This window comes from Lemur catta, chromosome 7 (genome assembly GCF_020740605.2).
Source record: "Lemur catta isolate mLemCat1 chromosome 7, mLemCat1.pri, whole genome shotgun sequence".
In the NCBI taxonomy this organism is placed as follows: domain Eukaryota; kingdom Metazoa; phylum Chordata; class Mammalia; order Primates; family Lemuridae; genus Lemur; species Lemur catta.
Window position 1 is genome coordinate 57,053,462 of NC_059134.1, and position 17,642 is coordinate 57,071,103.

At 54.3% G+C, this 17,642-nt stretch overlaps 1 protein-coding gene across 1 annotated transcript; it reads right to left on the reverse strand.

Annotated features, from left to right (window-relative positions):
• Positions 1 to 1,132: 1,132 nt before the first annotated feature.
• On the reverse strand, positions 1,133 to 16,881 carry MOGAT2 (monoacylglycerol O-acyltransferase 2). Its single transcript, XM_045555439.1, has 6 exons — positions 16,743 to 16,881; positions 14,545 to 14,723; positions 4,817 to 5,021; positions 4,327 to 4,501; positions 3,545 to 3,744; positions 1,133 to 2,075 (listed from the first exon to the last, which is right to left on the reverse strand). Exons 1-6 carry the CDS (start codon positions 16,831 to 16,833, stop codon positions 1,921 to 1,923), a joined length of 1,005 nt encoding a protein of 334 aa, XP_045411395.1. The 5' UTR covers positions 16,834 to 16,881; the 3' UTR covers positions 1,133 to 1,920.
• Between the last annotated feature and the right edge of the window lie 761 nt (positions 16,882 to 17,642).

Consider the following 17,642-nt stretch of genomic DNA (forward strand, 5'->3'; position numbering starts at 1 on the left):
TGTAAGAAATAAATCCTTGCTGTCTTCAGCCACTGGGTATTGAAGTGGCTCGATACACAGCAGCAGATAACTATTATGGGCCATTGTTTACCTCCTCTGCAAATCTCGCCCTTCGTTCAAAGCGCTGCCCATGGGTCACTTCCTCTAAGTCTTCCCCTTAGCTGGAAATCATCACTCCTTTCTCTGAACAACACTGCTTTTTTTTCTTTTAGAGATGGGATCTCACTCTGCCGCCCAGGCTGGAGTGCAGTGGCATGGCCCACTGTAACCTCAAACTCCTGGCCTCGAGTGATCCTCCCGCCTCGCCTCCCAGTGTGCTGGGACTACAGGCATGAACCACCGCACCAGGCCCCACTGTTCTTTATTCCTTCTCCTCTTGTGACCTTACGCCACGTTGCCTAATAAGATAATAACAGGCACCTTTGCAGGACCCTGGGAACGTTCATCACCTGGCTCCTAATTTACGTGGACTGCACATCATTACACAAAGGATGTGAGTGGCTTATTATCTCAGGAATTGCTCACAACACTGGAGGTGGATACTGCGATCCTTATTTCTTAGATGACAAAACTGAGGTTTGGGTCACTGCACAGGTGTGGAGCCAGGCCTGGACCTCAAATTTACACTTCTCCAAATGCTCCCCATGTGGTAGTCATTGGTGTGATCTGCTCCTAGTGGGGAAGTGTCTGTTTCCCTGCTACAGGGTGAGAGGGAGTCACAAGCCCTGGTCTGACCCAGCCATCCCCCGTTCCCTGACTACTGACACATGTGCCTAACCCAGAAATCCAGAATCCTCCGGGTGTCTGTCCCCATCTTACCCACCCTGCAGACACATGCAAACATGCACCTTATATGTGGTTTCATTCTCTGCTGGTCTGCCCTGTGTCTCAACAGAGCCTTCCCCCGTCTTTCCCAACAGATGGGGCCAGGGGTGGTGAGCTTAGGGCTGGAGGCTCAGGAAGGAAGACATTAACACGGTCTTCTCTGGCCCAGTCTGATCTGGCTCGTGGGAAGGTGAGACGGGGCCGCAGGGCCAGGCTGGGGCTCAAAGGTGAGGCTTTGCCCAGCCCCCTTGGTTGGAGAGCAGGAAGGAAGAGAAAAGGGCTAGAACAGAATCCTTTCCTTATTTATGGAGCCCCCCTTTTGCGCCAAGGTCAGGGGACGAAGTTACAAAGGACAAGTAAGAGGCACCCTCATGGAGCTCTCAGCCTACGTAATGTCAGAGCTGAGACTCAGAGATCACCTTAGTCAGTCGGGGAAACAGAGGCTCCAAGGGAGGGGGGAGAGGCCTGCCCACAGTCACATAGCCGGTCAGTGGCAGAGTGCAGTACCCACTTTCTGGGCCCCTCTGGCTGCCACTCCATCGCTCAGAGGACCCAGGAACTTGAAAGTGCCTAGGGCTTACTGGCTGCCCCTCCTCTCCAGCATTGGTATGGAGGAGCTGGGACATCCAGGGCACAGGACAAGGGGGCTTGTAGGAGAAGAGGCTGGAGCTGGTGGCTTCTTTGTGCTGTCACTCAAGGTTAGAGGAAGGGAAACCTTACTTCTCTCTTTTGCCTGTATTTTCTTTCAGACTGTTTGAGAGAGATTACAACAGAGGCCAGCAACCTCAGAAATCATTCTCTTCCAGCCCTCTCCCCCGTTTCACCAGTGGGCGGACAGAGGCCAAGGAGCAGGAGACTTGCAGAGGTTTTGCAGCAGCAATACAAATTGCGGATGCCAGAGTCTGATCTCCTCTTCCACATTGCCAGCTGTGACTTGTGGCCTGACATTGGTTGCATTTGCAGGAGTTTGGGAAGGCTCTGAAGATATGTCCAACAAACGCTTCCAGAAAGCCTTCTCAGATCACAGCACCTCCTGCCGGGCTCTCTGATGCTGGCCCTTCCCTTTGGGGCAGCCCTTCCTCTGGCTGGAGGTGCTCAGCAGAATTCCAGGTGTTGGTCAGAGGGGATGTTGAACTTGAGCTTGTGGGCCTCAAAGAGGTTGCACAGCTCCTTGATATAGTGCTGGTGCAGCTGGTTCACCTCCTTCTCTGAGGGCTGCAGCGTCTTCTGCACCTCAATGGGCTTCCCCACTGCAAGGCACAGAGGTGGACAGTGGCCCAGAGTGGGGACTGCTGGAATCACAGGAGCCTTTGGGGCAGGTGCCCACCCCCATGGTCATCCCTGCAGCAAAGCACTCTTACTGCCATCCCTTTGAACCCTAATTTCAGGAAACGGATTCTAAGATGTTAGGGCAACTCTAAGATTCTGATAGGATAACACCAGTAGGATAATACCCTACTTCAACGTGCCAGGCAATGTGCTAGGTACTTCACATGTGTTATATTCTTTGATCTTATGGAGATAAAAACCTGTCATTATTCCTATTTAACAGGTGATACAATGAGGCTCAGAGAGGTTAAGTAACTCATTCAAGGTCCCATAGCCAGGAAGAACCACTGCCAGGTTTTAAACCCCAGGAGTATGCCTTTCACCTTCAGGCTGCATGATTGGGGGAGTCTAAGGTGCCATGATTGGAAGTGCCTGTATTTCTAGGATGGGGCAGGTTCATAGCCCAGGCATCTCTTCGTCCCCTGACACACCTCCATGCTGACCTGCAGGCCCCCACCCCATTCTAGGGAGGAATCAGGAAGGCCCTAACCAACCTTCTTTTTGTGGTTCTGCCTGGCTGGGGGGGGGGGGCAGCTCCCCTGCCCTCTCCTCTTCAGAATAACTCTGTAGGCAGTAGCAGTATTAAAATTCATGAAAATATCACCACATGACACAGGGAAGGTCATTATGTTGGGGTGTACCAAGTCTGTGCTCAACTAACAAGTAAATGGATGGATAGAGATGAGATGAATGGACCGCTCTATATAAACTTTGTCAGAGGAACCTAGTTGAAATCTAAGAAGGCAAAAAAGATGTCCAAATAGCTGAAAAAGACGATGTTAAGTCCATGCTGTAAAGCTCATGCCCATTTCTTATAGGAATATCCCTCAGGCTCTAATTCAAAGCCTATTGACGGTCACTTTACACACAATTCTAACACACTTGGAATGCCCTTCCCTGGTATCCAGCTTCTCCAAATAAGCCTCATTAGATCCTCTGGGTTAGAATTAAACCCTCTTTCTCTGGCATGATAAAGAGTCAGATAGATCCTGATTCAAATCTCAACTTTGTTATTCAAGGCAGTGTGATCTTTTGGAAGTTATTTAACTTCTCTGAGTCTCAGTTTGTCATCAATGAAATGGGGACAATAATCCTTGCCTCAGAGGTTGTTAGGACAAACTGAGCTGCTTCATGTGGGGCAGCCAGTGCAGTGCCTGGCACACAGCAGGCGCTCAGCAATCAGCAGTTGACCATTGTTCTTTGTGCCTCTGCTATACTTCTACCCCCACACTGGGTTAGGGTGATCTGCTAGTGTGTGTGTTTCCCAGGCTAGAACATGAGCTCCATGAGGGCAGGGATGTGTCTGGCCCTTTTCCATGTCCCCTTGCAGTACACAGCCCAGGTCTCTATCTTTGTAGCCTACCCCCTCCCAGCCTGGGTCTTGACTCACCCACAGTGGTGATGGGCCGGCGGTAGGGCATGAGACCAAAGCTGTACTGGAAGATGCCACGGCCGTGGAATAGTGGGAGGGAGATGCCCATGATCTTCTGCAGCCGGTTCTGGACACAGCGCAGCCAGGAACCAGAAGAGTTCTCAACCTGGTCAAACAGGTCATTCTCCCCAAAGGAGAAGATCGGCACCAGGGGTACCCTGGAGGGAAACAGGAGAGGAGAGGAGAAGGCATGCGGGAGGCCCCAGAAGAGGCACAAGCTGAAAGCTCACCTAGCTTCCTGCAGGGACTGAGCAACCAGGAGGTGGAACACAGGACAGAGCCCTAGGCTGGAAGTAGGGGACTTTCATGGCCACTCCCTGACCTTGGGCAGGTCCCTTTCAGGGCCACAACTTCTCAGTTGCACCATGACAGGTAGACCAGAATACTTCAGAGAGTTCTCCCAGATATAAAAATCTGCATTTTTTTTCTCAAAGATGCTTCACCCCAAGATGGGAAAACAGCTCTGCAATATGCCCCAAATCCTGTTCTTCCAGATCCCATCAGTTTCTGGCCTAGTACCAGCTTTGGGGAATATGTCCATTCCTACCTAGGCCCTTTGATCACCCTGTCTCCTTTGTGCAAACTTTTCTAGGTATTTGGGCATGAAACGCCAAAATATAATCTTCATTGTGAATGGACCGAGAATCTCCCTGCCAGAATAGAACCCACATTACTCTCTGCCGTCTTCCCACCAAAATACAATCCTTGTCAATCTCCGGCTGAACTCAGAGGCTTGGTACCCGTGTGTCAGGGCGAGCCTGATGAAGCCTTTGCGGTTCCGCAGTAACAGCGTGAAGCCTCCAGGCCTGGCATCTAGTGCCTCCTGGGCACCCCCAACAATGATGGCCAGCAAGTTCCCGCCGCCCTTCCTGGTCAGAATGTGAGCAGCACTCTCCTTTTCGGATGTGACCAGCCCTGGAGAGAGAGGAAGGTGGATCAGGTGTGGGGTGAGGGAGCAGCGATTGCGAGGCTGGGTGTAGCCCAAGAAGGGGATCACCAGCCACACCCACAGAGGCCAGGGGTACCCCCGCTGCACCCCACTCCCGCTGGGAGTCCCCCGAGTCCTCTTCCTCCTCCCGACCTCCTCGCTGGGCTCGACGCTCAGCAAGGCGCTCTTCTGCTGCGCATGCTCTTGGGAAAAGCACAGAACTGCTGGCAGCCCTCCCTGAAGCTCCTTCTCCCACACCTCCAGCCTCCTCTTCCTGAGCTCCCCGGGGTGGGGAGACTCACCCGAGGTCATAATGTAATCCCTGAAGAAGGGGACCCGGAACCACAGGGTCAGCATCATCAGATGGGGGCGGATACCCGGGAAGAGCGACGAGAAGCCCGTGCTCTCAGTGCACAGGTTGAGAAAGGCTCCAGCCGCCAGGACCCCGTGGGGGTGGACGCCCGCAATGTAGTTCCGGGAGGGGTCCAGCTCGGCCGTCTTGACCAGCTGCAGGGACGGCAGCCTGGTGAGCCGGGGTGGGCCTGAGTGCCACAGCCCCGACTCTGCCACTCACTGTGCGACCTGGGAAAACCCGCCTCTGAGCCTCGGGGTCTTCATACGTCTGACCGCCCGGGGTCCTTGCGGAGGTTCAGGTACCGTGTGTGACTGCACCTGGCGACAGATGCCGTGGGGCTGGCTGTGCCACGGACTCGACTCTGGCTTTGGACGGATTACTTCCCTCTCAGGCCCCTCATCCGTAAAACGTCACTACAGTATTTGTCCCTGTGTCTGCTACCTGCGGGGCTGCTGAGCGGCTCAGGTTGGATGGTGCCTGGAATTCCCGGGGCTGCCGGACGCCATACACCGTGAAGGCATCGAAGGGCCACGCGGGGGCGCCACCGCGCCGGAAGAGCCCCGGTAACGGCGCTCAGCACCGCCCTCCGCGCCCGTGGGTTCCCCGTCCGCGGATGCGACCAGCCTCGGGCGCAAAATATTCAGGAAAAACAACGGATGATTGTGCTTGCACCGAACAGTACAGCTTTTTTCCTTGGTTGTTCCCTAAACAGTACAGTCCAGCAAATATTTCCATAGCATTTACACTGTATCAGGTATTGTAAGTAACCTAGGGATGGTTTGAAGAGTACGGGAGGGAGTGCTTAGGTTGTATGCAAATCCAATGCTATTTTATGTCACGGTCTTGAGCATCTTGGATTTTGGTATCTGCAGGGGTCCTGGAACCAATGCCCCACGGATACCGAGGGACGACTACAAGAAAAATCGGCCCTTCAGACCTGGGAGCAGCACCCCTAGGCTACATCAGGAGCGGGTTCCCGCTGGGTTGAGCGGCAGACCAGGGGGCTGGCTGCGGTCCCGTTCACCCCTGCACCATGGAGGCCCTCTGCCCCGCTTTCGCCACAGCTTCATTGCCCTCTGTGCACTCTTACCCCGGCCAGTGCAGCGACTTGCCCGGTCGCGGCCTGAGTGGGGGAGAGAGCCGCTGTCAGCAGCAGCTCCCGGGGGAAGTGGGGGGAAGGTGGGGGGGGGGGGCTGAGTTAACAAACGCCGCTCCCGGCTGGTCCCTGGACAGGCTGTGGTGCCAGGTAGTTGAGTCTGCAAAGATCACTGCTGTGGGCGGCGACCGTGCGGGTGGGGGCGACCAATCCTTTCCCCACTCCACTAGGAACTGCGGGGCCTACCCCGTTCAGTGCCCTGTGCTCCGGGAGCCCTGGCCATCAGAGTCCACAGGGCCCGTGGCCCCGCATCCAGTCCCCTGGCAGGAGGCCCCCTGATAGGCCTGCCCCGCCCTGAGATCTGCGTCCCCTCAGGACCTGGGCAGCCTTCTTAACCGCCGCAGCTTTGCCAGGCTGAAAGTTCTTGTCAGCAAGCTGCAGATTTCGGCTGGTGACTCCTGGAGCATTCTTACTGCTGCCTTGGGGACCGCAGAGGCCTGCCGGCCCCCCTCAGAGCAGCCTGCAGGCATCAACAGTGCCCTGAGCCCGTCGGCCCCATCCGGGCTTGACAGCTCCATCTTCTCCTGCCCACCTGGACATGGCCTCTGCAGTCCCCTGCCACACGCCCTCCAGGTTACCCACTGACCCTTTGCAGGAGGTCTGCAGGGACTACAGGTGGAGGGACAATTGCCTTCCCAGGCAAAGACAGACTTCTTCACTTCATATGTACTAGACATGAAAATGTAGACAGAGCAGAGCGGTCCCTGGTTATGCTCACTGGGAAAGGTACTTCCTCAGGAAGCCACGTGGGGGCGTTTCTTTAAACATATACCTTGCTGATGCACTGAAACACTTGCTTACATTTTCACTCACTGCTAGTGGGAAGGTAATTTTGTACCTCCCTAAGGGCAATTTGACAACATCTATTGAAACCAAGAAACACAACTGACCTTTTAACCCAGCAAATCCACCGCTGAGGAATTTAGCCAACAGAATTTCTCACACTTGCGCAAAATGACATCTAAACAAGGCTACTAACTGGAGCATCATGCTTTGGTAATATCAAAAACCTGTCATCCACTTAAATGTATGTCAACAGGGCCTCTTTAGACAAACTGTGAAACATCCATACGTGTTGCTATGGCCACAGAGAAGTGTGAAGTAGCCCTTCCTGTCTTATAGGGAAGATGGCCATGACAGCTTATTAGGTGAAAAAGCAAGAACCAGGACAATGCATGCAAAACATTGCAACTGTGCAGAGAAGGGAAAATTACATTTGCTAGTGTATGGATACAACAGACACTGGTAGTCATAACTGCCTCTGAGGACACGAACTGGGGAGATGGGAAGTGAAGTGGGGTGAGGACTTTTCAGAACTACACTTTTGTCCCTTTTTTGGGGGGGGGACAGCGTCCCTCTCTGTCACTCCAGCTAGAGTGCAGTGGCATCCTCATAGCTCACAGCAACCTCAAACTCCTGGGCTCAAGTGATCCTCCTGCCTCAGCCTCCCAAGTAGCTGGGACTACAGGCATGTGCCACCGTGCTCAGCTATTTTGGGGGGGGGGGAGATGAGATCTCGCTCTTGCTCAGGCTGGTGTTTAACTCCAGGCCTCAAGCAATCCTACCATTTCGGCCTCCTAAAGTGCTAGGATTACAGGCGTGGGCCACTGTACTCAGCCCCTTTTTGAATTTTGAACAAGAATGTATTACTTACTTTAAATAAATCAAGAAGTGAATGAATGAGTATTCCCTTAATAAAAAAGCACTCGTGTATAGAGAAATATCCTGGTGAGTGTGAGGGCCTGTGCCCAGGCAAGTGAGCCAACATTAGCCCAAGCATCTACACGCGCGTATCCTGTGTGTGCACTGTGGGGCCATCACTGGGCCACCTCCCCAGATGTGGTCTCTACTGGTATTTTTCTGTACTAACCTCTTCTATCTGTCCCTGTGCCCAAATCTATCACAACATCACTGTGAAGATTGGAGACCACGTGTCTGATGCATGTCTGTGTCCCCAGCATGGGCCTGGAACAGAGGAGATGCTCTGGAAAAAGTAGGGAATGAGGGAAGGAAGAATTGAACCCAGTGGATGAGGCTGATGCAGGCTGCTTCAGAAGGAAGGCTCCCTGACCCCAATCCTGTCCCGACATGTCACCAGGGTTCCACTAGTGGGGAAGGAGCCCTGAGCTGGAAGTCAGGAGACCCAGGTTCTGCCTCAGGCTTATCACATGACCTTCACCAAGTCCCTGTCCCCCAAGCCTCAGGTGTCTCTCTGTCCCACAGGACGGTGACAACGCCTCCCTAGCAGGCTTGCTACCAGGGTTCAGGTGAGGTAAAGGAAGAGGAGGGGAAGGTGTGTGAGGTGCCGTGGTCTCCATCTGGCTCCTTCAGTTCTGTTCAGCACAGATGGACGGACATCTGGGGAAACCCTGGCTGGGTGCACGCCCCGGTGGGTGGGGAGGGCCACTGGGCAGTGGGGGCTCAAGAAGGTGACAGTGAGGTCGCTATGTTCTGGGGGTTGCTATTTTTTTTTAATTGATGTAATTCATATACCATAAAATTCACCCTTTTAAAGTGTGCCATTCAGTGGTTTTGGTATATTTAAAAGGTGTGTAACCATCACCACTATGCAATTCCAGAGCATTTTCATCACCCCAAAAGGAAACCTCTACCCATTAGTACTCACTCCCCCTCTCCCCAGCCCCTGGCAACCACTAATCTACTTTCTGCCTCCATGGATTTGCCTGTTCTGGACGTTTCACACAAATGGAGTCATATAACATGTGGCCTTTGTGTCTGGCTTCTTTCACTTAGCATGTGTTCAGGGTTCATCCATGTTGTAGCCATGTGTCAGCACTGCATTCCTTTTAGGACTGAATACTATTCCATTACATGGATACGCCACATTTTGTTTGTCCATGCACCAGTCGATGGACATTTGAGTTATTTCCACCCTTTGGCCATTGCAAATAACGTGGCCATGAACACTTGTGTACAAGTCTTTGTGTGGACATGTTTTTAGTTCTTGCGGGGTGTGTTGTGCTACTTTTAACCCGAGACCCTCCTTGGTCCCTGCGCAGAAGATCACAGCACACTGCACAGGGCTCTTGGGGAGAGGGCAACTGGACCTGGGTGGGAGGGGGGACAGTGAGGGGCTGTGTCTCTACCCAGTCCCATCTCTCCTCAAATGACCTCGTGTCCTCAAGCATCCGTGGAACAACCAGGAGCCTCAAGAGCCAGTGTCCTGATGCTCCTTCATGGTTCACAAAGCAGCCACACCAGCAGCTGGCTTAACACTCGCCCGGCCCTGGGGAGGCTAGCTGTGGAGTGACAGGCCTATTTGACAGTGGAGCAAACTAGATGCAGAGGGATTAAGCGACTTGCCAAAGCCACACAGATGACTCAGGTCTGAGTTCTGCCATCTCCTGCAGAGAGCGTCAGAGAGAGCGAGCAGGCCAGGAAGCCTTTGTTCCAGACCCAGGGAGACATCCCGACACTCAGAACTATCTTTGGGGCTGTTTCCTTTCTAGTCAAACTTGGAAGGCCCCCAGCCCTCAGGCTTCCTCTCCCAGGAGAAAGCAGCTGCCGCAACAATACCTGCCTTGCGCTGCTCTTGGGCTGGCACAGGGAGGGCCTGTTCATGGCCTATTTATGTACCTTGATTACTTGGCAGGTTAAAAATGCTGGGCAAGCAAGTTCTGATTCTGGAACTTTCCCAGGGAATTCAGATACACATCAAAGTTTGAGAATCACTGCTCTAACCCAAAGGAATCCCCTTCTAGGTTCAGGTGGTTGGCTCTGGCGTGTGTGTGTGTGTGTGTGTGTGTGTGTGTGTGTGTGTGTGTGTCTAAGGACTGGGGTACTTCCCTGTCTCCTCCCACACGGCCGGCTAGACAGAAAGGCTTGGATACTCCCCCTGACACCGGCCGTAATTCCCCGTGTGGCCCTGTGTCAGGCTTTTGCCTCCCCAGGCCACTCAGTGGATAAGTTCTCAGCCGGCCCTCTCACCCTGCCATAGTCACACACTCACTGAACACCTACAAACACTTTCCCTGGAGTCTAAGACGCACCTTCCCATCACCCCTGATTTTAAACATTTTGAAATCAGGATGCATCTTGCAATTCTAATTGGAAGACTTTTTTCCCTTAGCAGTGCATAAAATACTGGTATGTTTTATCATTGAGGATATCTTAGAAACACAGTAAGTGCCAGGCCCTGAGGGCTGGAAAGAGTGCTAGAGGTGGCAAACACTCCCAGCACCTTCTATGTGCCAGGCACCTTGCGTACACCAACTTGCTTTATCCTCCATCAACCCTGTGAGAGAAGTATTGGCATCATTGCCCGCATTTAACAGATGAGGAAACTGAGTCACAAGTCATTAACTTGCTCTGGATCACAGTCAGTAAACAGGCAGAGCTGGGGTTTGAACCCAGCAGCCCAGCTCCATGTGTGTAACCAGCAGGCTGTGGTGCCCTGTAGGGGGCCCTAAGTGAAAGGTGGGGTGGTTGATGGGGTATGAGGGTGCACTCCAAGTAAGAGCACCAGCACAGGTAACAGGGCTCATGCCCGGCAACTCACATGGCAAAGGGAGGACAGGCAGGTGAGGGGTGGGCAGGGGCCCAGAGTGCAGGGACTTGCAGACTGTGGTGAAATTAGATTCTATTCTAAGAGCCATGGAAGTCATTACTGCTGATTTATCACTTTGTGAGGATTATTCTGGCCGCAGTAAGGAGGAGGGACTGCAGGGAGTGTTGGCAGAAGCGGAGCCCAGATAAAAAGATGATTGCAGTAAGGACTTTGCTAGACGGGAGGAGTTGGCAGGGGCAGAGCTACTGGTATTGAGTGGGTACATGCCAGGGGTGCAGACAGCCCCCACAGCAAAGGATGACATGGCCACAACACTACTGGTGCCCAGGTGGAGAAAGCCCCTGGAGAGCTGCCTGGCTGGGGGCACAGTGGAAGTCAAGAGGGTGGGAGGCCCTCAGTCCCTGTGGGGCTGCCCTAGGGTGGAGGGGACAGCTGTGCTCTGTGTCAGTTCTCCTGACTATGGCAGAGGAAGGACTTCTGGGAGGGTCCCTAGAGACAGGCCCCAGCTCTGTGTGAAGGAAGACCTTCTTACAGCCAGCGCCTTCCCGTAATGAAGGAAGCCATCTCAGGAGGAAGGGCGCATCCTAGACTGTGTAATCTAGAGTCCTGTCCTGGGTGACAGCTGGCCACCTGAGGCCTACTGACTCAGGCTAAGAGACCCCAGTGTGCTGAGGGTAGGGGCTGGAGATAGGGCACTAAGTCCCGAGTGATGCCTGGCAGGCTGCGGAAGAGCTGAGCGTTCGTCCCAGGAGTGGGTGGGGACGGGGTGTGTCCTGCACTGCCTCAAGCCTGGCTCTGACAATGACCAGCACTATGAGGGCAGCATTGCCTGATACCCGGTCCCAGCCCATGCCACGGCACTTTGTCCCTCCTAAGGCCTTGGTCTGCGTAGACAGTATTTGCTTGGGATGGTGAAATCTTCACAGTGGGGGAACCCAGCTCATGGGTGGGTCTTCGGCAGGAAGGGAAACGGACCTTGCCTGATGCTCCACCATTAGCTCCTTAGGAAGCTGACTAGGTGACTTATGTCAGGGGAGCTCAGAAGAACTAGGACTCCCTACTTTCTGCTCACCCACATACCTGCAGGGCCTGCCCGGTAAAGGTGCCTGGAAGGAGGCCGAGCGCGGTGGCTCATCCCTGTAATCCTAGCACTCTGGGAGGCTGAGGCGGGTGGATCGTTTGAGCTCAGGAGTGCGAGACCCCATCTTTACTAAAAATAGAAAACAAATTATACGGACAGCTAAAAACATATATATATATACATATATATATATGTGAATATATATATATGTATATATATAAAATTAGCTGGGCATGGTGGCGCATGCCTGTAGTCCCAGCTACTCGGGAGGCTGAGGCAGGAGGATTGCTTAAGCCCAGGAGTTTGAGGTTGCTGTGAGCTAGGCTGATGCCACGGCACTCTAGCCCAGGCAACAGAACAAGACTGTCTCAAAAAAAAAAAAAAAAAAAGGTGCCTGGAAGGGTGCTCGGAGGGCTTGCAGAACGGAGGCTGCAGGCAGCAGCCCCACCCCTGCAGGCTCCCAGCCTAGGACGCGCAAGTCTACGTGAACATCCTCTCGCCCTCTGCTGGCTACTCCTGGTACTGCCTACCCTTGGCAGGCGGCGCTGCAAGGGGCCTGCAGTGGGCCATAATCCTGCACGTAGGATTTCTGCCAATCAAGGCCAGCGTCCCACCAGGGTCAATAGTGCCAAGGTTGGGAAACCTTCCTTAAGAGCCACCTGGCTGGGGAAGGGGCAGAAAGGACAGTGGAGAGGGGAGGGGCACGGAGCTGCCTCAGCATCCTGTCTGCCAGACCTGCGACAGGAAGCACTCAGGTGTGAGGGGGGCCACATGCTGTCCTTTGGAGGCCCTGGGCTGCCTGGGGGACACCCCTGGAGAACGTTCAGTTGAGCAGCCCCAGTTCTGTGGAATGGTTTCCGGTGGGCTCCCCAGCCTCACCTGCAGGTGTCCCTTCTGCCTTAGTCACGCTGCACGTTGGGGCTCAGGACCCGCACCGTGGCAAGCTTCTGGGCCTGCGCTTGTGCACGTTCCTGTGTAGGTCGCCCTTCTTTCCGGGCGAGCCCAGGATTCAGCTCACAAGTTGGAGGAGAGACCAGAGCCAGAAGCTACAGAGCTCTACCAGGGGCCAGAACCTGCTTAAGGTTTTCTTGGCTTGGTACCTGATGCCCCATAGGCCTTCCCAGGCTGGCCACAGCACATTTTCCCAGGGAAACTCTGACCTTCCCAGCACAGAAGAGGGATCCCTAGGCCGGAAAGAGGAGAAGCAGGAAAGGGAGTTCAGAATCTCAAAGCTCAGAGGTCCTGGGGCGGGACGGGGGACTCTGCCCGTGACGTGCCCATGGCTGCTCTTGGAACCCAGCAAGCCCTGCTCGTCTTTGCTGACAAGACCCTGGAGGAAGCCCTGTGGAGGAAGCACATATGGAGAGTGTGGAAGACTGACCCCCACCTGGACCCCCCAGGCTAGATCTTGCTCTGCCTGTCAACATCTACCACCTACCGCCCTTCATGAGCATGACAGTCCCTGCCAGCAGCTTCCTGCCCTCTGCCCAGCCTGCCCCACCCTTGCCCTTTGCCCTGCAGGCCCTGCTCACTGGGGTGCTAGAGGCTCCAGCATTCCGGTTGTTACCCAGACTTTGCTAGTCCTTCTTGGCTCCAGGACTCTCTGAGGGGAGCAAGGCAGGGGCTGATTCTGCCGCTGAGTCCCCAAGACTCAGGCAAGTTGTTTAACTTCTGTGGGCTTGTTTCCTCCACCCCTTCCCCTTCATCAGCGGGGGACCTGATTTCTGGAGAGGCAGGAAGATGGGTGGGCTGGGAGAAGCCACGCAGGTGTGCAGGTCAGAGCAGCAGGGCCCTAGGCTCTCAGAGTCTTCCCCAGAACTACGGTCACATCCAAGGCTCCCCAGAGTCCCTGCTGACTCAGTAAAATAGTACTAGCTATTATACTAGTTTACAGAAAACCTGCAAGGTGCTTTACCTGCTTCTTCTCACTGAATCCACACAACCCAGTGAGGTGTGTGGCATCATCTCCATTGTACATGTGAGGAAGCTGAGGCTCAGAGAGGCTGTGTAACTTACCAAGGTCATCCAGCTGCTGTGGTATGTGGCAGAGCTGGGACTAGAATCTAGTCTGTCTAGCTCCAGTACCCTGTACTTCTCGCCTGTTTCCAGAGAGGACCACCTGCCTGTGCATGTCCCTCTCTGTGTCCCCGCTGCCTCCCCCATCCTATTTTCCATGGCCAATAAGCCATCTCTGCCTGGCTGCTTAGATCAAGGGTTTAGTCTGCCTAAGAGTCTGTTGAAGGGACCAAAAGTTCTGTTCAAACCCAGGGATCTGTTCTGCTCTGGACCAACCTTCAAGTTCCAGAGCCAAGTGTCTACAATGACCACGAGGTGACATGAGTCAGAATGGCAGAGATTTGGAGGCGCTCACAATAGGAGGGGTCAGTCTGCTTATTAGATATGTGGGGAAACTGAGCCCCAGAATGGGACAGGGCTTTGCCCAGGAGAACAGCTCAGGGCTCTTTCCCGTTCCTTTACCCGTAGTCACAATGTATGAACTTTAAACTCTGTACAAGGACTTGCTGTGTGACCTTGGTAACACCCCATCCTTCTCTGGGTGTCGGTCTCCTCATCTGATGAATTTAAGTGTGGGGTTAGATGGTCTCTGAGGACCTGTAAGTTTATTACCTTCACCCCTAAACCTGGGCTGTGATGGGTCTGTAGCTTTAAGGGACATATGTGCCACACTCCCTGCCCCACAGAGCTCCCCCAAATCCCGTGCACTCATCAGTCCTCAGATTGGCCCCACATCCCTACAGATGGGAAACCACCATCCAAGGACAGCTGGACTCTTCCCCAGGCCACATAGTAGCGGAAGCCTCCTGCCTCCCAGCCCGGTATCCTGTCACTGCACTCGGGGGCACACCCAGGATAGTTCCTCTCCCCACCCCAACCAGCCCCAACACTCACCGAGACAGGGAAGTAGTCCCTCATGTACTTCCATATGGTCCAGCACCTGAAGGCCTGGATGCGCCTGCCGCCCTGCCGTGGCTTGTCGATGTCCACGTACCACCAGGCCGCGTACAGGACGGCGAGGACCCAGAATCTTGTGAACAGGAGGCCTATGAAGCCCACAGTGCAGATCTGGGCTGGGGAGGGAAGCAGGAGCTGTCAGGGGACAGAGCTCTGAGCGGAAGGCAGGTGACACTGCCCAGACTGAGCTCTCCCCATATTCCCAGCACTAGCAGCACTGTCCTATCCAGCCCTTGCCCCCAGGAGGAAGAGATCCACTTTCCAGGCCTTCAAGGAGGAGATGAAGGCCCCGAGAGGGAATGCCGCCAGCCCAGTGTCACCCTGGGAGCGTGGGTTTGAGCCCAAGTGGGCCTGACTTCAAAGCTCATTTTTTCCCAGCAAACCAGGCTGCTTTATTCACTCCATCTCCCCTGCCGTACCTCTCTCTCCCCAGTAAAGTCCTCTGCGTTCACCAAGTGCTCAATAAATGGTGACAACTGATTGGATTAACTGTTCTAGTTTCTATCTTTCAGGATCTCAGAGCAAAGGGAGACCCCTTTCTGCCCAGCCGTCTTTCTGTCCATCCTCTATCCCATATCACCAAAGATAAATCCAGCTGGGTCCCTCCTCTTATTCAAGCCCTTCCGTGACTTCCTCACAACTTCCGGCACAGTCCAGAGAGCTCAGCCTGGCATTCAGCCTCCCCAGAGCTGGCCCTGTCCCCTCCTGCCCTGCCTCCCACTTCCCCCCACACACCCAGTGCTCAGTGTCCCTAAAACTCCCTGAGCTCTGTTTCCTTTACTGCCAATGCCCTTGTTGTCGAAAGGGGAGGCAAGAAGAGGCCAACCCCTGGCCACCCCATGGGTGATGGTACAGCAGGGCCGGGACCAGCCCCAGTGTGGAATTCTCCTCTGCTCTATGCTTTCACAGTCCTTGCTGCAGGTGAATCCTTAATTTCTCTGCTTATCTGTGTAATGGGGAGAGCCAGGGGTGTTTAAGATGTTTAACAACCATTAGAACAGAGATGCAGATCGGTTAGAAGGGATTCCAGGGCAGGGGCGAGGAGGGCCTGCTTTGCTAGGGATGAATCCTTTAGCTACAAAATTGCGGGGAGATTCTGAGAGAGCACCTGTGTGTGTGTGCATGCACGTGTGTGTGAAATGGCTGTCAATCAATGTGTACAGAGTACGTCAACATTTTCACAACCAGCACAATGGTATGTGTGTAGAGGCTGAGCCCTAGGCCCGGGGGTAGCAGTTCTTACCCAGGGTGGGGCCAGCAGGTGACATGAAGAATCCCACATACTCCCACTCGCTCTCCCTTCCCAATCCACAGCCCCAGGCCTTCCTCGAAAATATTCCCTTCAGCAGAGCTGGAGTTTAGGCAAGGGTGACCTCTCGGGCCACAAATCCATAGGATGGGGTGGGTGAGGGGATAGACTACGTCCGCCGTGTGAACCCAGCCCAGGGGCCAGGCCACATCTGTGCGGGGCAAAGGTAAACACATTTCCTCATTTCCTCCGCAACAGCCCTGTGAGGCCGGCATCGTTATCCCCATTCTGCAGATGACAAGGTAGAGGCTCGGAGAGATCAGGCATGGATCAGCTACGATCATGCACCTGGTCAGTCATCCAGCCAGGATCTGACCATGGGTCTGCCTGGAACCGGGCATGCACTCCCCGGTCCACTCTCAGCCTGCACCTTTTCTCCCCCTCCTGTTCCTCTTCTTCCCTGTTCCTCTCTCTTTCCCTACCACGAGTCCCAGTTCCTTCCTTTCTGGAAGGACAGAAGGAAATACCTCCTCTCTGAGCAGCCTGAGGAGCCTGGAACTTTCCCACTATCACCCAGAGGCTTCCACACACCACCCGGCAGCCTATGCATTGGTCTCTGTCCAAGTGGCAAGCTGGAACCCACAGCGCAGCCCAGGAAAATTAAGTAACCCACTCGAAGCCACAAGCAATGGCTTCTATCCCACCCCAACTCCAAAAGGCTTCTGGCAGGCTGAGGAAGTCTCTCAGGGCAGGGGCTCTGAGTGCAGCAAAGCCCCCTGCAGGACAAATGTCGTTCTACCATCAATGTGCTGTGTGCACCTGGCGTGTCTGCTCTGCCCCATCCAGGTGCCGAGGTCTCCCATCCCCCAGCGGCAGCCCACCTTACCCAAAGCCAAGAAGGAGAAGACCCATTGTAGGACTGCGAAGGTCTGCAGCCTGCGCTCCCACGGCACGGACAAGGGTGCAAACTCCACCATGCCGGCCTGTCTGCCTGGCTCCTGCAGCTTCTCTGAGCTCTGCAAGCTCTGCTGTGGCCCCAGGCACACACTGGTTTTTGTTCTTCCTGCCCAAGGTTGCACAAGCCTGGCGGGGAGGGTGCCACACCCAGCCCAGGCCAGCCCAGCCCGAAGGCCTCCCTGCCCCCACTGAGGCAAGTACCTGTTTCCCAGAAGAAACCTTTGAATCCACCCGGCTGACTGCAGTAGAAAGAGGAGTTGTACAGACTTTGTCAAGCTCCTCAGGCAATGCCTTATCTGCCAGGCCATCTTCCTCTGATTGTTTAAATCTTGTCCTTCCTATCACTTGGCACCTGAAGCCCCAAGTATAAAGCAATCTCATCCTCTTCCCACCCACTCAGTGACCGGGCCCCAACCCTTGTCTCTGCTCCTGCCATGTCCACTGCAACCTCTCCACGCTGTAAGAGCTGCCATCTAAACACCCTGACTCCGCCATCTCCTCCCACTCCTGCCCCATTTCTCCACTCACCTACACAGCAGAACTCTTGGAAGAGCTGTCTGTATGCCGTGCCTTCCCAACCTCACCTCCCATCTGTCCTCCCCTACTCCACACTTCAGATACCACCATTCCAAGAAACTGCCCTTGGCAAGTTCACCAGTGACCTCCATGCTGCTAAATCCAGTAGTCAATTCTAGGTCTTATCCTGACCTATCAGTGCCTCACGCACGGTTGATCACTCCCTCTTCTTGGAAACCCTTTGGCCTATGGACACCATGCTCTCCTGGTTTTCTTCCTAGCTCTCTGGCTGCTCCTTCCTGGTCTCCTTTGT